At 43.3% G+C, this 23,391-nt stretch overlaps 2 protein-coding genes across 2 annotated transcripts; both read right to left on the reverse strand.

Annotated features, from left to right (window-relative positions):
• Window positions 1–1,669: 1,669 nt before the first annotated feature.
• On the reverse strand, window positions 1,670–5,588 carry LOC103367952 (fibrinogen alpha chain). The gene is made up of 4 exons (XM_008296153.1): window positions 5,568–5,588; window positions 4,272–4,455; window positions 4,030–4,175; window positions 1,670–3,156 (listed from the first exon to the last, which is right to left on the reverse strand). The coding sequence occupies exons 1-4, from the start codon at window positions 5,586–5,588 to the stop codon at window positions 2,845–2,847; spliced, it is 663 nt and encodes a 220-aa protein (XP_008294375.1). The 3' UTR covers window positions 1,670–2,844.
• A 1,027-nt stretch (window positions 5,589–6,615) lies between these two features.
• On the reverse strand, window positions 6,616–13,162 carry fga (fibrinogen alpha chain). Its single transcript, XM_008296147.1, has 8 exons — window positions 13,051–13,162; window positions 12,158–12,259; window positions 11,783–11,966; window positions 11,266–11,411; window positions 10,963–11,061; window positions 10,425–10,580; window positions 8,741–9,347; window positions 6,616–7,512 (listed from the first exon to the last, which is right to left on the reverse strand). The coding sequence occupies exons 1-8, from the start codon at window positions 13,099–13,101 to the stop codon at window positions 6,845–6,847; spliced, it is 2,013 nt and encodes a 670-aa protein (XP_008294369.1). The 5' UTR covers window positions 13,102–13,162; the 3' UTR covers window positions 6,616–6,844.
• Between the last annotated feature and the right edge of the window lie 10,229 nt (window positions 13,163–23,391).

Raw genomic sequence — 23,391 nt, forward strand, 5'->3', positions numbered from 1 at the left:
TACAGTGCTCTTGGTCAATCCAAAATGTTAACAAACCCTCAAACTTGAACATTTAAGTCGTAAAAGTGAAGTTTTGGCCTTCTTAAGAGAATATCTATATGTACACCATTATTAGGTCACTATTAATGTGCAGAATTATTATGCAACTAAATGAAAAACAAAGATTTTCCCATCTCACTTGTTTATTTTCACCTGTTAAAGTGAGTATAATAAACACATTCAAAATTTACAAACAAACATTTCTGAAATTTCAAAAAACAAAAACAAAAAACACTCAGTGACCAATATAGCCGCCCTTCTTTTCCATAACAGTCACAAGCCTTCCATTCACGGAGTCAGTCAGTTTCTTGATCTGGTCAGAATCAACTTTTTGTGCAGCCGCAACCACAGCCTCCCAGACACTGTTCAGAGGTGCACTGTTTACCTTCACTGGAAATTTCCTGCTTAAGAACGGCCCAAAAGTTCTCAATAGGGTTTAAGTCAGGTGAAGAAGGGGGCCATGTCATTAGTTTTTCATCTTTAAGGCCTTTACTGGCCAGCCACGCAGTGGAGTACTTTGATGCATGTGATGGAGCGTTGTCCTGCATCAAAATGAAAGTCTTCTTGAAAGATGCAGACTTTTTCTTGTTCCACTGCTTGAAGAAAGTATCTTCCAAAAAACTGGCAGTAGGTCTGAGAGTTGATTTTGAGTCCATTTTCAACCCGAAAAAGTCCAACTAGCTCCTCTTTAATAATACCAGCCCACACCAGCACCCCACCTCCACCTTGCTGCCGTCTGAGTCCAAGTGGAGCTCTGTGTCCGTTACTGATCCAACCACGGGCCCATCCAACCACGGGCCCATCCATCTGGTCCGTCAAGAGTCACTCTCATCTCATTAGTCCACAAAACCTTTGAAAAATCAGTCTTCAGATATTTCTTGGCCCATTCTTGGCGTTTCAACTTATGTGTCTTGTTCAGAGGTGGTGGGGTTTCAGCCTTTCTTACCTTGGCCACGTCTCTGAGAACTGAACACCTCATACTCCTTGACATTCCAGGTAGGTTGCAGTTGTGGAATATGGCAGCACTGGAGGATAATGGCTTCCTGGTTGCTTCATGCTTGATTCTTCTCAAATCTTTGGCGGTTCATTTGCGTCTTTTCTTCTCGACACGTTTCTTGCGACCCTGTTGACTGTTTGCAACAAAACGTTTGATGGTTCTGTGATCACGGCCCAGTATCTTCGATATTCCAAGAGTGCTGCATCCCTCTGAAAGACTTTTTACAATTTTTGACTTTTCAGGGTCAGTTAAATCTCTTTTTTGGCCCATTTTTCCTGAGGAGAAGAATCTGCCTCATAATTATGCACACCTTGATATAGGGTGTTGATCTCCTTCGGCCACACCTTCCCTCGTTACACAAATACACATCACCTGATATGCATTAAATCCAATAAGCATTCAAGTTTATACAGCTTGGAGTTGGAAATTATGGATAAAATGATGATATGGTCAAAACAATCACTTGCCTAATAATTGTGCACACAGTGTACAGCATGTTTTTGGTGAAAAAGGTCGTCGTACAGAATGTCATGAAAACCTGTCAGGAGGTAGTACACAGTGCAAACAGTGTGAAGTCTATTGTAAAATCATGGTTTTGTAAAAACAGTGTAGTAAATGAAGAACATAAACAGATTTCTAGTTCTTCACAATTGTTTTATTTTATACAAGACATGGTACAAAAATGTTCGTTCAGATTCTCAAAAGAAAACGTCATCATTCCATTTCATGGCTCCACATTGTTCAGTAAGTTTACTCTGTAGAGTCCATGCTGCATGCCTCCTGCCTCACCGGTTCATCTGTTTTTAATCGATTTAATCACTTATGGCAACTAATCAACGTTCTAGTCAGTCAAAGGAGTCGGTAAAAACAAGAAACTTGCACCTGTGCCGGGTGAAACACAGCAACATGCAGACGAAATGCATCAAACCACCACCGTCGTAAACACTGATCCCCGCAATGCACCCCCACTGTGTATGTATGGCTAATAAATACACTGAAACACAATCCTTCATGGACCCAAAATGGTGGCACTGTGTCTACAGTTATCACTACATTGACATTCACAACAAAAACAAAACGCACACACTGACATGATGAGAGATTTTAAAGTCAGAGATTTGCAATAAGAGAAAACTCAGAAAATGTTTGGGTTTGTTTTCCTGTTCATCTACGATCATTACACTTCACAGTTTAGAAATAGTCCAGATTTTCAGGAATCTCACTGAATTGGGCCTATTTAGAAACAAACAAGGTGCTGATTTGGACGGGCCGTGAGGATGTAACTCCCAGTTTCTTGCTTGCAAATGTGTGACTTTAAAACCTGAAAGAGCTTTTCAGTTTCATCGATGGTCAGTCTGTCAACTCAGACAAAACTCAGGAAACATGTCTTAAAGTTAGACTGGTGTTAGTCTGGAGCCTAAACTAAGTTCTGTACAACAGTTCATATTTTTCAGACCGATGATTTTACATATCTTCAACAGCCCACCAGAGGCGACATTTTAAGGGTTTGACATCTCCAGAAATGTAGCTCTTACAGGCATGACATTCATGACATAATTCACCTCATATGAAACTTTACTTGAGTGACGATTGAGCTTTCAGACGAGCATACAAGCTATTTCAGGTAAATCCCGCCCTCAGAGGTGTTAATAAAAACCTAAAGTGTCTCGGCTGTGTCTGATCTGCACAGCGTGAACAAAATGAGTCGCAGTGGATTCTCGCTGCAGACTGTAAACTGAAACTGAAAGTGGAGATGGTCGTTCCCATTGTCTCCTTCAAAACCTACAAAGTGCTTCTTTTGCAAACAGTCAAAGCTTTGGTCGTTCCAGCTCTGCGGCGTCAAGCGCCTCCACATCCACAGACTCCACCAGAGTCAACTGATTCTGTCCGATGTCCTCAAACTGGGTCAGTAGTTCTGTCTGGACCATCGGGATGGTCTCATATTCAGGCAGCAGTTTGATGCGTGGGACGTCTGCCGGCGGCACGGCGGCCTTGTTTCTCCGGCTGAGCGTCTTGTCCAGGTCAGTTTGAAGCCTTTGGTAGCTGGAGTGATCGACGTCGAACGGCAGCGCCGACCGGCAGGACCCGTGACAGGCTCGTAGCTTCATGTCAGCGTCCACCTGGTAACAGAAACGAGATGTTAGCGCCACAACATACTGCAGAGCAACAAGCACTGAAGAAGAATCCTGAGTTGCCACAAAGACCCCGAATGCATCTGCGATTTAATGGACGTTTACATGTTTCAACAGCTTGCGGGCACAACGACGACAGTATCAGTCCGTCATGTCGACATAACGCTGGACAACATGTGACACTAACAGTCGCTCTCTTTGGTTCTGGTTTTGGTCTCTATCAGCTCCTGAAGGAAATATCTGGAGGAAAGTTCTGCTGTCAAATTAAACCAAAGTGCCGCTTTTTGGTCACAATGAGCAGAAATATGTTTTAACCTCAAAAACACCAAACCAACCATCCAGCATGGAGGTGGCAGCATCATACTCTGGTTCTGTTCTGCTGCCAGTGGACCTGGAGCTTTACACAAAGTCAGTGGAGCAATGAAGAAGGAGGATCACCTCCACGTTGTTCAGGAAATCCTTGATTGATTTCAAATGCTTTCATGTTCTTGAAGTGTGTGTCATCTGGGAAATGGGATCAGGTTAGGACTCTGGATTGGCTGGTACCAAATATGAGATGACTCATAAAAAGTCGATCTTCCCTGACGTGGGATGAAAGCAGCGATGTCACAGAACGTCCCTAAAACAATAGTAGCTCAGCTGGCATGAACTCAGAATGTAATGAGTTGGGTTATTCTTTGGCTTCCTCGGTCTCCCACTTCCTGTTTGTTAAACATCTTGGCCGATGGTCCTGATGATCTCAATCCTTTGTCAGAATTTAAGTAATTTTGTCGGCTGCCGTGCAGAATTTGCTTCGTCATGTTAAACAGTGCGGTAGCAGCAGGAACGAGGGTTTTTGCGGTAGCGTGAATGCGGCCTCACCTCGGTTCGATACAGGTCCTCCAGCTGCGTCCGGACGCTGCCGCTCAGCTCCTCCAGCTGCCGCCACAACGAGGTTGACCGTTGCCGTAGCGACGTCAGGTTACCGGACAGACCGTCTGCGAGTTCAGCAAACTTCAGCTCGGACGCTGTGGACAAACACCAGTCGGTCCGTGAGTCGGACGGATTTTATTAATTATTTTTTAATCATCCCGAAGCCCCAGAAGCCCAGAGCGAGTCTTAACTGTATCTGCCGACGACGAGCCGGCGCTGGGAGCTGTACACGCTCGCCGTCGCCTTCATGGATTCCTCGGCGGCGCCTTCGAGCGTCTTCAGCGTCTGACACGCCGTCCACAGCCTCGTCTCCACGGCGCCCCCCGTCTGCCAGATCAGACCCTGCAGTCTGCAGCCCGACGGGCATTTAGAGACCTGTGGGGCAAAAGATGAGTTTAACGGCAAAGAAAATAAATTAACTTTAACACCTGTTCATATTTAACGTTTTATTAGAACTTTTAGGATTGTTCATGTTTTTGTGTTTTGTTGCTTTTTCCATCGTTACAATGTTTTGTCTTTGTTTTCTTTTTTTCAGTTTTGTTATCTTTTGGGTTATTTTAACATTTTATTCTCTTTATTGTCCCGTGTAATAATTTATTTTCATTTCTACTGTTTTGGTGTTTTTGATGTTTTTCTTTCCTAATGTTTTACGTAGTTTAAATGTTTATTTAATGTTCATATATTCACATCATGTTAATTATCAAATGTTTTCTTTTGTTGATTAAAGTTTATTGTCTTTTCTGTTGTTTTTTTTAAATTTTCTTTTTACTTCTTTTTCTATTTTTCACCTTTTTATTTAGTCTTATATTATTTTTGACTTTTACTAACATGTTGTTATTTATTATAATATAATATTATTTATTAGGTCTTTTTCAATCTTCTGTTCTGATTTTTAATGTTTTATTTTGTTGTCTCATGTCTCACTACATTTTCAGATGTTTTCTTTTCTAATGTTTTAAGGTCTTTTCACATTTTTTTATTTAGTTTTTTTGATATTTTATTTTTGTGTTTGTAATTTTTTTATTATTATTATCTTTAGCCTTTTTAAAAAAAAAAGTTTTATTATCTTCTAAATATTTTATTGACTTTTGTTTCTACTCTTTTCTTATTGTCTGTTCTGATATTTGTCTTTTGTAAATGTTTTATTGTGTTTTGCTCCTGTTTGGTTGTAGTTTTATCTTTTATTTATTAAGTGCTTTAATACATTTTCTACAGTCTTCTTTATTGTCTGTTATTTTGTCAGTTTTAATATTTCACTGTTTGTCTTTTGTTAAAGTTTTATATTTTCTTAATCATCATTGACTTTTCTTACATATTATTCTATTTTCTAACCTCTTCTTTATTGTCTTCTGTCGTCTTTCTTGTCGTAGTTTTTGTCCGTCTTCTTGCTGCTTTTTATTTTAAAACTGTTTGTGAAGCACTTTGTACCTGCAGGTCTGAAAGGCGCCACAGAAGTAGAGTTTGTTTTCACAACATCTGTTTCTCACCCAGTCGTCGTCCGAACACATCGCGGCGTCCGGCGTCGCTCCGCACTGCTGCCTCCCGACGGACTGGCGGCCATCTTGGTTCCGCCGTTGGAGCCTCAAACACACTGCAGGGACATAAAGGAGGTCGGTTCACCTTCAGCTGAGCTCCAGTTCAAACAGAACATTAGCAAACATGAGATACGACCGTTTGTTCTGCGTCGGCAGGGCGACGGTTCAAAGATCATTAAATATTTGATGTCGGTCAAAGTTGGAGTCAACAGAACCTAAAATGCTCGAGGTGACCTTCATGTCATCAGGATTTAGTCATTTATTGGCACTTTCTGATCAAGAACCACAATGAAACCGCTTCTAAGAAGTCTGCGTGTTTCAGTAGGCGACATGAAGCCAGGATGAAGCTAAAGGACGTCGGTCAGGATGTGTCCGACGCCAAATATGTGAAAGTACTAAAGGTCCAGCTTCAACAAGAGTCTGCAGAAGTGTCGCTGATTGGACGGATTAAAAGTTGTTTCTCGTGTTGAGTTTAACAAAATAAAACCAAATGTACTCATTTGTAGACGAGAATGTCAGCGTAACTTAACGTTGGTTTCATTGCTTTTGATTTTTTTTTTTTTTTTTAAATCATCAAAAGACTTAAAATAAAAGCAAATCTCTTATAAAATAATAATAAAGGTGGACATCGTCCAGCTGTTAACGTGGAACATCTGCCGACCTGCTGGATGTGTGTTCGTCCACAAGTGGTCCAAGTATTTTCACAAACCACAAAAAAAGCAAGAGGTAAAATTCTGATGCTAAAACGGTTGCAGATAATTTATGTTTTTATTATGAAAATATAGTTTAAAATCTCCCAAAGCCTACAGGAGGATTAAGTATATGAAAAATAAAAGCCACATTAGTTTGATTCGCTTAAGCTTTTGGGATCATTTTAAATTTTTTGATGTGTGTGTTTGAAGTTGCTCGTGACCCTGGAAGGTTTGACTGTTGTGTAAGTGCTTTGAACGGAGAGCCTCTGACGGACTGGTGGTGAAATGAGAGCACAGAGCACAGCGGCTGAAGTGAACAGCGAGTCTTTATTGATTGAGCAGAGGTCAGTGTGTACAGAGTGGCTCAGCGCTGACGGTTACACAAAAACACGAGCATCAGGGAAAACACACACGACACCGTTTGACACCATTTAGAAATCCCAGAATTATCTATTTATCTAAAAAAAAAAAGAGAAAGCAGCTCTCCAGGGTCCAGATGTTTGACTTTTCTTTTCAGTTGTGGACTAAAGATGTTTGTCAGAAAGCAGCCGATCGGATAAGCATGCGGACGCTCTTCAGGCTGTGATCGGCCGGTTTGAACGTCGCCCACACGACTCCGTTCTGGGCTGCTATCGGGTCGTTCGGGCCTTTGGAGTACAGCCCGTTTAAGTTGGCCGACTGGCAGCTGTTGTACCACCAGCCGCCTCCGAACCGCTGTGCACAGCTGCCGTCCGCCCGGTCGTTGTCTCTGTCCGCCGTGCTGAACTTCATCCCGTTGTGCGACGGCGCCAGAGCGTCGCCGGCGTCCCCGGTGTAGCCGGACACGAGCAGCGGGTACCCCTGGTCCTCGGGGCCGACCCGGACCGTGTACTCGGCGCTGGCCACGCCCCCCTCCCGGTCCTCCAGCTCCACCCTCAGCATGGTCTCGCCGCGGCTGGTCAGCAGGTGGAGGTTCTGGTTGCCGAGCCAGAGCTCCCCCTTGCCCTGTGCGTCGACCGAGCCGAAGCCGTCGCGGTACTCGGCCCAGGTGCGGTTGAAGTCGAGCGCGCCGCTTTCCCGCTGCTGGACTAACACCCACCCGCCCATAATGCCCTCCTGCTGGCAGTAAACTTCCACTAGCGCCACGGAGTTGCCGCCGCCGGGTTTGATCTTAAACAGGCCGTTCTTTTCCCCGTTCAGGTGGTTCTGGTGGGCGTCCACGCAATCTGCGAACAGAGATCGCGAGTTAGCGAGGACCGGCGTCGTGCCAAAACCTGCCGTCCATGGTGGCACCTGGATCACAACCAAACCACTTCAAAAAAACCTCCATGATGCCGCGATACAGTTTTCTACTGTCATAAACGTGGCTGCAGCCCCTACGACGTGACTGGAGGACTTCATTTTAAATAGCAGAAGCCCCAAAGTTCATGAGCTTTTTCAGATAAAACAATCTGAGCACGTCAGACGTACCAAACTAACTCCTAAAGGCCGGGCCAGATTCTGGTGGTACGAGAACTAAACAAGGAGATGAAGTTTAACGACCGATGCAGATAAAAGCAGCTGCGGACGAACATGATCTGAAACTTTAACAAGAAGCTGTAATTTCTTTTTCTTTTGGCACAACGCCGGCTTTGGCTCGATAGTTTCCTACAGACCTGACTCTTAGTTTGCACTTCTACAGACGCGCTCTGAGAGGAATCTGAAACGAGGAGAACTCGGCTTTAACTGCTGGTAAATTCAGTATCTTTGAACCCTCTGAACTCCGACCGCTTACGTCTTCACTGTGCTTCATGTTTCTCTGCTTCTCTTTGGAACCAGAACGACATGAAGACGGAGAAGAACTCAGAGACGTGTTCTTCACAGATCTGCAGCGTGCCCGTTATTACGCCACAGAGCAGATTAAAAAAGTTCAATTTCTTTGATTACGTATTTTAGAATAAAAACAACAACAAACAAACCCTGAATCGGTGTCACCAACGCAGCTCCACATACTGTCGACATTTATCGGCTAACGTTCACTCCATCTTTAACGTGTGAACTGAACGTCACAGTTTCAAGCGGTTTCCAGTTTGAGACGTCCTGCGGCAGCTGTTTTTTAAGGCGATAACATCCTGCTGGGTTTTAGGGTTCAGAGGGTTCAAATACTTTGAAAATTGTACGAATGTTTGGTTGCTGTCTTTGTCGGGAAGTGAACAGGCGCTGAACTGATTTAGCTACATGCTAGCTTCCATCTTAGTGCAAAACGTCCGACACCGATTTATTTATCTTCAATTTACCGTTTCTTCCAAAATACTTTAATGCTCTGGCAACAAACAATAAAAAATCCTGCTTTCACTTCTTGCTTTTGGTACATAGGGGCTAGCTAGCACGCTTGCTGATGCTAACACATGCTACCTAGCGGAGCGTTGCCGACACGGCGCCGCAGACTTCACTCCAGGTCGGATGTCTTGGTACCTTTTCCTACATAATCGGCCTGCCGCTCGACGCGCATGCCGTGCAAGCTGCGGGCCTGAAAGTCGGGAACGTCGTCCTCCACGTTGCCCGTCATGAACGCGCCGAGGTCCGAGCCGAATGGATCCATGAAGCCGGTTTTGGAATCTCCTAAGATGCTTCCCTTGGCGCCGCCAGCGTGGACCGAAGACGAGGAGGAGGAGGAGGAGGAGGAGGATGTGTGGGTGAGGCTGGGGAACAGCGAGCTCAACCCTCCCTTGGAACTGTCCCTCAGCGCCTGGCACTCAGGGCCTCCCTCGATCACCTCCTCCATCCTCTCCACCGGGCCGTCCTTGGTGTGAACCACCGTCCTCCTGATGCTCTTGGTGCAGGAGAGGCTTTGGGTGGAGACGTGGCTTGTGCTGGGGAAGCCTCCGCCCAGATTGAACAAACCCCCGTCGCCTCGTCCCCCGATCTCGGTGATGGATTTCGAGGATGTGGAGGAAGAAGTGGAGGAGGAGGAGGAGGACGATGATGTGGATGGAGAGTAGGAAGTACCTGGGACCTTGGAGATGGTGGCTGGGGATGAGCTGGAGCCTTCCTCCTCCAGGATCAAATGGACCGTATTCACCTGGAGGAAGAAGAAGGGTGTGATGGTGTGAGCAGGATTTCAGCTACAAGATTTAGCACTTTGTTAAATGAGCCAAAACCTCCTGGTGTCACCTCTCAGTAGCTGCAGAACTTCTAAGTTCCTCTTAAGTGCAATCAAAAGCAAATACTGTAGAAGACTGTAATGAAGATACAGACGCTGAAGGACCCAAACTGAGTCCAGATGGCTCCACATGGAAGAGAATTTCCAGAGGAACTTAAAATCTGATTGTGAGACTTGACAAAGATGGAAAAGGATCCAGAAGATCAGTGAGCAGCTAGAACCCAGTGCAGCCCAGTGTGAGCAGGAACCAGGAGGTCCAGAAGGAGCCACAGCAGCACTGATCAGGGCTGCAGTGGTCGTCCTCCTACAACGACTCCACGGACAGTCAACTACTGTCACTATGGAGCTGTGGACACCAGACAAAGGCAGCTGCTTCAGACTTGGCACAGGGCTGATCAATGGAGACCAGAGTTAGTGTGAAGCTCACACAGTGTGAAGGACACTTCAGAACATCAGCCTCTATGGACGGAGGAGCAGAACTAAACCTGGCTGCTGCTCACAGCTAAACTTCCACATCAAAGTTCACCAGAGAACATGAACAGAAGCCTGATGGATGCTGGAGAACATCCTCTGGTCAGATGGAGATCAATGTGTTGGGCTCACATGGAGTCCAGATGTTTGGTGTGAACCTGACCAGGACCACCACAGTGGATCATGGTCCTGACAGTGAAGCACGGCGAAACACTGCTTCATGTTAAAATGCTGGAAGGGGATAATAAATGTGGCCAAAGTGTCAGATAAATAACGCATGCGTCAGCTGCAGGTTCAACTCACAAGCAGTGAGCGCAGGCTTCCAGAAACTGGCCAATCAGAAGACAGTGGGCTTTGAGGGAGGAGGGCCTTAAAGCAACAGGAGCCAAAATGGCCTCTTTCAGTCCCGTTAAGGGCCAGCGTGACATTAGTCAGGATTGTTCTGCCTCGTGAACATGGAGAAGCTACTCGAGCAGAGTCCCAGAGTAGAACACAGAGCTGGTGTCGAGCGTGTCGGAGCCTCACCTCAGGGAAGAAATCTTCTTTCTTCTGCGCTGCCACTCCGGCGCCAGATTTGTAGATGCTGTCCACGAGGACGTCCTGCAGCGGCTTGCTCTTCATCACGTACAGCGTCCCCACCGACTCGACGTTCTGGTCCAACTGGGAGTCCAGCTGCTGCACCTGGGAATTCAAAGCAGCGCCAAACACTGGGTGAGAATCACTCACATTACGACCCATCAGTCACGATATGCTGACAAGCTTTGACTGCAGATCCTCATCTATTATATATCCTGTATTTCATGTTAGAAATGGAACCCTCAGCCAGTAGGATGCGGGTTATGACACATGTAAATACCTGTATTCTGACGAGAAAACAAGATTTTTAGAACTAAAATAGTTTTTTTTGAGCTGTCAATGTGCACAAACATTACCTTAATATATTTTTATTTCAAATTTAAGTGGTTTTGAGGCATAAAGTTAAGATTTTCCACTTAAATTAGACTCACGATGAAGCTGAAACCCTCACAGAATGTGGATGCCAATGAGGACCTCGAGTCTTTACCTGTTTCTCCAGAGTCACGTAGCTGTCCAGGTCCACCTGGTGCTCCGAGTAGCTGGCGCAAGATCCTTTGCAGGAACGGAGCTTGATGTCGATATCAACCTGTCAGAGGCGACAAAGAGTTAGAAGCACGCCTCCATAAGTGAAATCTGACCGAGTAGTGCAGTCGGGTTGTGTTACGCAGCCGATTAGCCAGAAACACTGGCTGCTCCTCAACTTCCCAGCTTCTCTAGTTTCTCTCTGTGTTCCTGGAGTGTGAATGTAAGTATTTAGAAGTGTGTCGTCGTCCCTGTTGGCTCGCCGTACCTCCAGCCTCTGCATCTGGGTGACCTGGTCCTTGACCCGGTCCTTCAGGGCGGCCAGGACCCTCAGCTGGCGGTCGATCTTTATCTTCATGTCCGTGATCCTCTGGCGCAGACTCTGGGCCAGGTCGTAGTAGTTGTTGTTGTTGCCTGGTAAAAATGAGCAAAATGTGAGACGAAGACACCACAAAAGATGGAAAATGACTAAAATGTGACACAAAAAGACGACATAAAGATGCAAAACAACAAAGGGACACAAAACAGGCGAACTGAAAGGTGACATTGACTTTCTTTCCATCAGCAGCTGTTTTGTCAGACTCTCCATTCTCCTAAATGAACACCTCAGGCCATAAAACTGTATCTTCGTGGGAAATAGAAAAAACACTAAAACTTGGAGGAAAGTCATAATGACTAAAAGTTAAGAGCACGGAGGCACGAAATCCTCAGAACTTGCTCAGTGGGTTTTATATGAGCCTGCTGGTAGACGTGACCCTGTTCTAGCCGGGAAACAAAACACTGACCAGCGTCGAGGGTGAGCTTCTCCTTCAGGTAGTCGTAGGTCTGCTTGGACACCTGGTCGGCGGAGCGATGCTTGGCCTTGTTCTGGTCCAGCAGGCTGCGGATCTGCTCGATCCTCTTCACCACGCCGTGGTCGTACTTATCCAGCAGACCCTGGATCCTGCAGCCCGACGGGCATTTGGGGCCCTGAGGGAGGACAAAAGGAGATCTGGATCAGCTGCAGCAGGAGGGACCGCCTCGACAGAACCTGAAAACCCAAGAGCAAGCGCTGGCCGACCAGCGTGCCACCATCCAGCTGCATGTAAAGAAACGTACGACATTTCTTTGTTTCAGCTAATGTAAGCAGCCTCCAACCGGTCGGCTAACGGCTAACGTACCCATTCGTCGTCTGTGCAGAAAGGCCACTCCTTCTCCGTGGCACATTTTTCGGATCTGGTGCCGTGCTCCACCGGACGGGCTCCTCTCGGGTCGAAGTCGGCCTGAAACCACACACACAGCGCCGCTCGTTTACTCGAGCTGCTTTGGGGCACGAGTGCAACAAAGAAATGTTCCTGTAAACACGTGACTCCAGAACAAATTCAGTGAAGGAGTTAAACACGAGTCCTTCATTAAATTCAATTCTAGAGCTTTTGGAGAAATAAAAAAGGGGATTGAATGAATTGGTTTTTACCCACAACCTCAGAGAAGTGAGTCCTTTCCAAGCTCACTGCGACAACTTTAAATTACATTATTCACACATTTACGTGTTGTTTTCTACTCATCCGTGTTCCTGCGACACAAACTTTATATTTCTGTGTTTTCGTGATTTTATTTTCGTAGCCGAGCTTCTGTCGTATCCAAACTAGACGCCGGCCGGTTACAAGAGAGTCAGTAAATCAAAATTTGAGCCACAGATAAAACAAAAAAATATAATAACTTATTGTTATTATAAATAAAAAATGTAATTATTATTAACTTAAAAAGTATTATAAAGAAAAAAATGTAATCTGATACTTTCTATTAATTTATTATTTATCGTTATTCATTATTACTGTGATTAATAATAATATCAACAGAAAGTGTTTTTTTGTTTTGGTTTTTAAAGCAGCTTAAGGTTTTTACTTGAAAACGATTAAACGTCAACATGATTATAAATTAAATGAAATAACGCAAAGCAGCAATAAAATTAAACTCTCCTCATTTACGAACAAGTAAAAGTCTTGACTTCGTTAATTTTCCTGAGACAAACGACTGAGCTTCTGTCCTGGTTGGAGAAGCTGCAGCGACTCACCAGACTGGAGGCCACGCAGACCAGACAGACGAGTAAACCGAGTCGCTGCATCTCTTCTTCCTGCTGCTGCTCGATGTGAAGACGTGTTGCTGAATGCTGCTCCGGCGCCGCCGTCGGCTCATTTGAAGCCTCCCGGCCGAGCTCCGGGTCGGGTCACCGGGTCGGCGTTGAGCAACGTGTGTTTGTGGAACTGTTTGTGTCCCGGCTGTGACGAAGACAAACAGGCGGTGAACTCAAACAGCCGACTTACTGGAACCTGCCGAGTTTCCCCTCAACGCAAACAAACGAAGCCTGAGTCAGAACCAGAAGTTTACTCTGTTCTGTTCTATGTATTTATTGTTTTATCTTCATTTTTATCTTTCTAGTATTTTTTTTGGTTCCTCATCGATTTTTCTTTTCTTTTTCAATTTCAATCATTTATTATTTGTTACTTTTTTTAAATTTAAAAAAAAAAATCGTTTTCTCTCTTTTTTAAAATCTAGTTTACATATTTTTTGCTTTTTATTTATTTTTCTTAAATAAATATTTAGTTTTCACTTATTTTGTTTCATTTCTTTATTATTTCTTATTTTATTTTTCTTAGTATTTTGATTTCCTATTTAATTCACTCTGTTCTATGTATTTATTGCTTTACCTTCATTTTGTTTTCTTTTTCTACATTGTTTTCTTCATTTAGTTTTTCCGTTACTGTTTATTATTATTAGTTTTAATTGAACACTAATTTTTTTTACAGCATTTGTTGGATATTTTCAGGCTTTTATATGTTTTTACTTTATGTACATTACTAGTATGCTTTATTGTGTACTTTAGGCCACCAGCTGGTATCAAACTCTGGTACTTTGTGTCACTTTCAATGTTTTATTTTATTTCTGCAAGTTCCTCCGTTGGAGTAATCACTCGTACAAGTTAGAATGAAGCTTTTCTATTGGTCTGACTGTAGTTACATCCGTCTGTTGAATCTTTAAATGGCCCATATTGTACGATTTATAACTGCAGGGAGCTCGTTGGTCGCTGAGCAAATGTGGCGCTCAGTTGGTAAAATGATCCCAATGTGAGCTAAAAACCTGGACACTTTAATCAAAATCACTCTGTTCTACTTTGAAACAGCGTTGGTGACACTAAAGACTGGGACTTTGGGCTCAACACACCTGCTAACACACTGCTGTAGCCTCGTGGTTCCGCCCTCTGGTGGACCGACGGCTGCCCGAAGCCCAGCAGAGGCTCCATGACCTGAAACACAAACAGTACGTGAGTCAGTTTCATTTATCGGCAAGACGGAGTCGAGCTTCTGTGTGTGATCATGTGAACGAAGAGCTGCACTCTGAGGGCAGAACGGGTAGCATCAGAAAGAAAACTGAGTTCTGCTGATTCTCTCTACATGTGTGCTCATTCAGCCGCCGTGTTGGTTATTGTTTCTGTCATCGTCTCGTCCCTCACTTCAACACCTGTAACACGGCTCGTTTAACCTGGCTAGATTACCATGGTAACAGATGCTGCAGAGCTAGATTACCATGGTAACTGATGCTGCGGAGCTAGATCACCATGGTAACAGATGCTGCGGAGTTAGGTCTCCATGGCAACTGATGCTGTGGTGCTAGGTCTCCATGGCAACTGATGCTGTGGTGCTAGGTCTCCATGGCAACTGATGCTATGGTGCTAGGTCTCCACGGTAACTGATGCTATGGTGCTAGGTCTCCATGGTAACTGATGCTGCGGAGCACAGTTTGGATTTAAATCAGCTTCACTGTGGGAGCTCGAGTCTCGTCTTATTCGAAATCCTTTACTAAACTCCTTACAGTATGTGTTTGAAATGGTGCTTTTTTTAATGCAAAGCATCACTTTTGCTGACCTTATAGGCTCAATACAGCGCTGTATCCATCAGAAGCTGCAGGATCCTTCATTACGGGACAGACCTACATGCACTTCTTTGTTTAAACGCATTGAGTTTGGCAGCTTTAAAGAAATGTATTAACGTTTTGCATTAACAGCTTTCTACCAGTGTTACTCTCTTGCATTATTTAGTAATTTAATATTGTTCGCAGCGAAGGTTTCCGGTTTCCTGAGCGAGCTAGCCTGGTGTTAGCATCACGGCGGAGGCTAACTGCGGCTAACTTTAGCTCTGCTCACAGGGTCCAGCTTCATCCAACAGATTCGGACTCTTCTGAGGCTCCGTGACTGGAATGAGCACAATTTAAATCCTTTATTCTGGAGTTAAAGACCAACTGAAGACGAAATAAAATCTCCTTTAACTCACCGGACGGAGTTAAGTCCACTTCCAGCGGTTCGAGGTAACAGCTCGTACAGACGACTCTCCGGTTCGCGGGACCATAAAAAAACATCCACTCTGAAAACAGCTTCTTTTATTTTCTCAAAGTCGCGCTTAAAGCCGAAGTTTGAGACAAACGCGCACAAAGTCCGAAACGAGCAAAGGCCGCCATGTTTGCTTTCCCCGCGCACAGCGGAAGGACGGGCTTGTCGACCAATAAGAATCCGTGAGGAGGCGGGCTGTGAGGAGCTGATGGGCCAATCACAATGTCGCAAAGTTATCGAGGGACGGGCCGTCATTTAGGACAAAATAGACACGAATCGCGTTTGAGACAAATTCATTTGACTGTCTGTATAAAAAAATATATTTTTTTAAAATAAGAAGAAAAACGTTAATTCTTTTATTATCTGCCCGTTTTCTTATAAAAATCTTTTAAATTGATTCTTTTCTTCATCGTTGTTTTGTTTTGTTTTTTTCTTGTCTGATTTATATAATATTATTATTATTATTATTATTATTATTATTATTATCATTGATGTCACTGCCTTCTTATTTACTGCAATTATTTAAAGTTTTCTTAAATTTTTAGGCTTTCATTTTCTCATTAAAGTTTTATCTTTTATGTTTTAATTTTATGTAATTATCTATTCTTTTTTTCTATTAAAAAAATGTTTATAAGTGTTCTATTTTTTCATTTTTTTGGAGTAAATATTTAAGTCTGGTTTTAATTATTTTTTTACATTATTTATTTTTCTTTGTTTAATTTTTTATGAGTAATTGTTTTATGTTTTAGTTTGCTGTTTTTATTGTTTCAAATTAATGTGATTTTTCTAGTCTTTATTTTTTGTCACTCTTTTTTCTTTATTTTTTTGGTCAGATTTCTGTTTTTCTACTATTTGGTTGCTATTTTTTTAATTCATCATCATCATCATCATCATCATCATCATTATTAGCAGTAGCAGTATTGATATATTTCCACTTCATGTGGGCCACCAGCCGGCATCCATTTCCAACTTCTGAATTTTAGTTTAATTGAAAACGTAATTTCTGAAACATCTTCTCTACATTTCCATCGTTGTTGTACGTGTGTGTGTTTTGTTCTGACAGAGTAACGATACAAACAAAACCAGACAAACGCTGATTCGACGAGTGAGAGAGTGAAGAGCAGCAAACGTTTCCTCTGATCCACCAGATGGAGACACTCGATCGGCTCAGGAGGACGTTCAGGAATCGTCTCAGGCAGAAAGCAGCTTCGAGGTTTGGAGGCGTCCTGCAGGCTGACGACGTCCTACGAAGTACAACACCAGAGACTCACACATTTACATCTACATAAAAACAGAAACACCCCAAAAACCACAAAGACTTCTGGGAAAGTTCTTCAGACGTTTCCTCTGAAGTGACTTTCTACGGATTCTGTTCCTTTTTCAAGCTTCGATCAATCGACTTTAAATCCAACGACTCGCTGTGTTTGATTCATTCAGTTCAGACGCAACAAGCCTCATTTTAAATCAACGTCAGAGGGTTCTGAAGTAATCAGATTACTCCCACGCTGAGCAGCAGGCGAAATGTTCCACCTTCCTCTTTTAAAACACTCAGACCAGTGTTTCTCTTGTGTTCTGGACAATTTCTGATTTATTTTGGATGATTTTAAGTTTTGTTGGACTCATTTCTGTTTAATTTGAGATACTCGGAACAATTTTGATGCATTTTGGACGATTTGTAACTGATTTGGAAGCAAAGTTCAGTCGTTTCGGACACGTTTCACATCGTTTCAGTGAAATTTCAAGACACTTCCAATCAACTTTGTTTTGTTTTGGACTAATTTGGGTTTTGTTGGACGTGCGTCAGCTCATTTTGGTCAGTTTGGAATAATTTTATTCACACGTGACATAATTTTGAGACAAGTTTTGAGTCACTGTTGAGACTTTCCAAGCTGTCAGGTGTCATTTTCTGGTTGCTTCGTGTCGTATTTCGGTTACTTTCTGCTACAGACGGTTTATTTTGCGTCTGTTTGTGGTTGTTTTGGTCACATTTTGTGTTTCTAGCAGCTTTTTACTGCACTTTAGCTGTTTTCTGTCACACTTTGGTTGTTTTTCCACCGTCGGTCATCAAACGAATCCTCGTATTTGTAAAACTTTGAAGCGTCCCTTTAGAAAGCAGCGAAATGTTCTGACTGTGGCGGATCCTCTGCGTGTTTCCACCCTTTTAACGGATGATTTGGACTCGAGGGTTTGACCAGACGCAAACACAGTCGCACACAAGTGACCCAGTTTGCTGCCGGTTCACTTAATGAAGCGCGGCCGCCTTCAAATAGTTGGAGGGAAAAGCTGTTAACCGCAAAGTTTCGGCCGCGACGGACCCAAAAAAATCCTCCCCATCTGACGCGCTGCCATTAGGGGGTCCGCCGGGACCGCAGGACCGAAGCCAGAAGAGATGAAATCGACTTGCTGTCATCAGATTACACGGAAAAAACACACACGAGCAGCACGGCGACGCACAACAGGCGCAGCGTGGCTGAACATTAAAAATGCATCAGGAGCCAATTAGCATCCATCCGAGGCTCAGGGAGGAAAACATGGAGCGAAAGGAAAGGAGGAGAGGAAGGACAGACCGAAGGAAAAACCTGGACAAATACGACACAACACACAGTTTGGCCAGTTAGTGTCATTACTGAGGCTGTTCAGTGTCACGCTTTGGTCACTTTGTTTATATTTCAGCTTATTTTGTGTCACATTTGTGTAACATTTTGCGTTTTTTGAGTTGTTTTGCATCAGATTTTGGCCATTTTGTGTCACTTTTTTGTCATTTTGCATCTTTTTTTTGGTTGTTTTGTGTCATATTTTGTTCATTTTGCATTTCATTATGCTTTTGTGTCACAATTTTGTCGTGTTGCGTACCTTTTTGTGTTGGTTTGCGTCAGATCTTGGTCATTTTGTGCAACATTTCAGTCACGTTGCATCTTTTTATAGTTGCTTGCGTCACATTTTGGCCATGTTGATTCTTGTTTTTGGTTGTTCTGTGTCATATTTTAGTCATTTTGCATTTCATTGTGCTTTTTTTTGTCACAATTTTGTCATTTTGTTTATTGTTCAGGGTGTTATGTGTCACATTTTGGTCATTTTGCATCATTCTGTGGTTGTTTAGTGTCACGTTTTGATCATCTTATGGTACATTTTGGATTTCATTGTGTTTTTGTGTCACAATTTTGTCACTTTGTTTATCTCTCAGGTTATTTTGTGTCATATTTGTGTAACATTTTGCGTCTTTTGTGTTGTTTTGCATCAGATTTTGGCCATTTTGTGTCACATTTTGCATCTTTTGTGGTTGTTTTGTGTAAAGTTTTGGTCATTTCATGTTACATTTGAGCCATTTTGCATTTTATTATGTTGCTGTTTCACAATTTTGGTCATTTTGTGCAACATTTCAATCACTTCGCATCTTTCTGTAGTTGCTTGCGTCACATTTTTGTCATTTTGCATCTTTTTTTGGTTGTTCTCTGTCATATTTTAGTCATTTTTTATTTCATTATGCTTTTTGTGTCACGTTTTTGTCATTTTGTTTGTCTCTCAGGTTGTTTTGTGTCACATTTTGGTCATTTCATAGCTTTTTGTGGTTGTTTTTGTCATATTCGGGTCATTTTGTGTCATACTTTAATCATTTTGTTGTCTTTTTGTGGTCAGTTTGTGTTGCATTTTAGCCATTTTGCCGTTTTCATTGTTTTTGTGTCACATTTTGGACATTTTTCCTCCCTTTCGTGTCATATTTTGGTCACGTCGTGTGACACTGTAGTTATTTTTGCTTCGTTGTGTTTCAGGTTTACCTTCGTTATTATTTCTGCTCATCGTGGCCAAACAGCCGGACGACGTACCTGCAGGTTGTAGCTACGCTTGAATCGTTTCTAACCGAGACGAGCAGCCGTCGCTGTTTGAAAAGTCGAGTCATGCAGCTTTATTTGAGATTCACTGCGTCTCGCCGGCAGTAAATAATCCGTCCGTTGGGTTGAATGTCCGAAAAATGGAGCTTCTCCTCGTTAATTAAAAACAATGTCAGAGCAGTGACCACACCAGCGCTGGAGATCGACCTCTCGCCGCCTTCAGCTGCGTTTAAAGCGCTTCTGTTCGAGCAACCTGGACGCTTATCTGCATCTCAGGGCCTCCGACTTAACGTTTAATGATTTTCTGTTGACAGTTGGACCAGATTGGGCCGGTGCAGGAAACACACCTGAAGCAGCTCTAAGTACTCGCTAGTCTGCAGCCCGACGCACGAACATCACAAACGCCGCCTCCACCAACACCTCCGAGCCATTTAGAGAAACGTACAGCGGCGGCGGCGGCGGCGGCTGCTGGGAAATAAAAGCAGGACGGCAGGAGAATGCTAATCACCTGCACCTCTGAACCAAACCTCAAAGCAATAAAAAGAAAGAGAGGCTCCAGTAAGACGTCGCACAACGCTCTCGTTACTCGACAACGCCGGAATAATGAAGATGAATCGCACACCGCCGCAGTCAGACGCAGACCGGCCAGAACGTGAGGCAGAATAAACAACCAGGACCCAGAAAGAGACGCAAAGTGAACACAATGAAAGTGAAAACGAAAAGAAATAAACAAATGCAGCCGCACCGACATGAATCCAAATTAATCCCAAACACACACAAAAAAAAAACCCAGACGGAGATGAAAAAAAAAACACATTAGTATCGCTTCCAGACCTCCATCTTTAGGAATTAGACGGCAAATGTTGCTCGTTTTTCAGCCAGGAGGCCGTTAGCTTAGCTTAGCACAAACACCGGCAGCTGCATGTGAAAGCCCTCTGCGCCTCGCTAAGCTAATCGGCTGCTGCTTTTACCTCCATATTTAGCAGATATCACGCAGAAACAGCTGACTTGGATGGATCCAGGCTCGCAGCTTGTCCTATTAGCTTAGCATAGTCTTTACACTCGTTTGTCTTACTTATAGGCTTTATGCTCAGCTAGGCTAATCAGCTGCCAGTTTTCAGCTTCACATATAGCTGAACCAAGACAAGAGCGGCTAGCTTGAGCATATCCAGGCCAGCAGTTTTCCTTGACTTACAGGCTTACTGCTAGCCTGGATATGCTCAAGTTAGCCGCTCTTGTCTTGGTTCAGCTATATGTGAAGCTGAAAACTGGCAGCTGATTAGCCTAGCTTAGCATAAAGGTTGTAAGTGACGGAAAACTGCTAGCCTGGATATGCTCAAGTTAGCCGTTCTTGTCTTGGTTCAGATATATGTGAAGCTGAAACTAGCAGCTGATTAGCCTAGCTTAGCATAAAGATTACATGTAAGATAAACGAGTGTAAAGACTATGCTAAGCTAATAGGACAAGCTGCAAGCCTGGATCCATCCAAGTCAGCTGTTTCTGCGTGATATCTGCTAAATATGGAATTAAAAGCAGCAGCCGATTAGCTTAGCGAGGCGCAGAGGGCTTTCACATGCAGCTGCCAGTGTTTGTGCTAAGCTAAGCTAACGGCCTCCTGGCTGAAAAAAGAACATTTGCCGTCTAATTCCTAAAGATGGAGGTCTGGAAGCGATACTAATGAAACTGAACCATGGACGTAAGAACAAGATGTTTAAATGCTCAAAAAAAACAACATTTCTCATAGAAAAGAAAGTCGTGCTGCTGGAGCTGCAGCGGCGCGTCGACTCAACTCCGACGCTTCGGACGATGACGCTGAGTTGGTTTGGTGTTAATTTTTTCCGTTTGTTTGCTGGAGCTGATAAGGATGTTGTGATTGTGGATTTTCTTATCGTCTGCTTCCCTACAGAAGCTCCTTCATGCCGTTATCATCCCCCCGAAAACCAAATCTCCTCCCAGACCTCCAGGAAGGCAATCCATAGTTAATCTTGTTTTGTTAAAAATACTTTTACTTACACCTCCAGCAAGTAGTCCTTATCATTTTTGCTTCATCGCAGCACGGAGAGCTTAATGGAAAACTCCACAGTGTCTTTAATCTCTGAGAAAGTTTGAAATTATTTTATATTTTTCTTGCTGCAACAAATCTCATAAAAAGAAGTACAGTGTGTTTATTTAAAAAATAAATAATAATAAATAAAAAAAGAATACATTCAATGGGTTTATGGGTTTCACACTTGATCGTCAGTTCCAAGCAGCTTCTCGCCGTCGTTTGTTTTCACTGTTTTTGTTTGTGTAGCAGCTTCTAAGGAATGATTTAATTCAACAGGCTAAGCTACGCTAATAGGTGGCAAGCTTCAGCACCAAAAATATCAAAGCCAGGACAGAAATGGCTAACCATAACAGAGCCAGGCCAGTGTTCCCCCTTCCCTTATAGCCTTTATGCTAAGCTAGGCTAAAGAGTGGTTAGCTTTAGCATCAAAAGTATCAACGCCTGGTCAGAAGCAGCTCAATTTGTCTAATCCTGGCTTGCAGTTTGTCTTTACTTACATTTTTTATGCTAAGCTACGCTAATCGACTGTTAGTTTTAGTGTCCAAAAATATCAAAGTCACGGCAGAAACAGAACAGATCCAGGCTAAGCTAAGCTAGACTAATAAGTTGCTAGCTTTAGCATCAAAAATATCGAAGGTGGGCCAGATACAGCGAAACCGAACAAATCCAGGTGTGGAGCTTCTCTTATAGTTTTTATGCTAAGCTAGGCTAACATGTCACTAGTTTTACCATCAAATTTAGCAGCATTAATAAATGCCGCTATCTGTCATACAGTAAGTAGCTGTTCAAGTAACTTACTGTGTAAAAATACATCCAACAACTGGAAACCTCAGCTGCTTGTTACCTTGCATCTGCCTTATCCTGTGGAGGTTCTGTGGAGGTCCTGTGGAGGTTGATGTTGTTGCTGTGAGCAGAGAAGCAGGATTTGTTGACAGCAAGACAAATATGGAATAAAATCATCCTGATCCGTTAGTGGACGCGGCGAGCCCCCCGGTGTAAACACACTGCCTCCTGTCAGGATTAGCGCTGATTAGCTGCATTTAAACTCAATGACGGTATGAAAACGTTGCAGCTCACAGCGCGGTGTGAACTGTTTAATGAGGAGGAAGGAGCGAAAATGTGACGTTAATATTTCATACGGAGGGAAAAGGGAGGGTATGAATGTGCTGCACGCTTCACCGCAGTGGAGACAGCAAGACCTGTAAATGAAATATCGAAGCCAGGAGAGAAGTAGTTACCAGAACAGATCCAGGCCAGTGGTTTCCCTTCTCTTAGTGTCCTGATGCTAAGCTAAGCTAACTAGCAGCTAGTATTAGCATTAAAAAATATCAAACCAGGACAGAAATAGCTAACCAGAACAGATCCAGGCCAGTGGTCTATATACACTTACAGTTTTTATGCTAAGCTAGGCAAATATGTGGCTAGTTTTAGCATAAAAAAATATGAAACTCAATACAAAAATTGCCAACTTGAACAGAGCCAGGCTTGCAGTTTCTCTTTACTTACAGTTTTTATGCTAAGCTAGGCTAATCAGTTGCTAGCTTTAGCATCAAAAATATCAATGTCAGAAATAGCTAACCAGAACAGATCCAGGGCAGCCTAAGCTAAGCTAATATGTGACTAGCTTTTGTATCAAACATATTGAAGCCAGTACAGAAACAGCTGACCTAGACAAATCCACGTTTGCTGTTCTCTTAACATACAGTCTTTATGCTAAGCTAGGCTAAAAAAAAGTGGCTCGTTGTAACATCAAAAAAAATCAAAGCCAGTACACAAAATTGCCAACCTGAACAGATCCACACTTGCAGTTTGTCTTTACTTACAGTTTATATGCTAAGCTTGGCTAATCAGTTGGTAGTTTCAGCATCACAATTAGCAGAGCCAGGAGACAAATGGCTAACCTGGACAAATCCAGGCGTGCAGTTTCTCTTTATTTAGCTTTTATGCTAAGCTAGGTTAAACATTGGGTAGCTTTAGCATCAAAAATATCAATGTCAGGACAGAAATAGCTAACCAGAACAGCCTCACCTAGAGTCTTGATGCTAAGCTAGGCTAATAAGTGACTAGCTTAAGCATCAGGTTTGTCGAAGCCAGAACACTGGGCCTCTTCGGGGATAAAAATCTCCCTAAATGTGTGTTTTCTGCTCGTTAAGG

This window comes from Stegastes partitus, unplaced genomic scaffold, assembly GCF_000690725.1.
Source record: "Stegastes partitus isolate 25-593 unplaced genomic scaffold, Stegastes_partitus-1.0.2 Scaffold1104, whole genome shotgun sequence".
Lineage (NCBI taxonomy): Eukaryota > Metazoa > Chordata > Actinopteri > Pomacentridae > Stegastes > Stegastes partitus.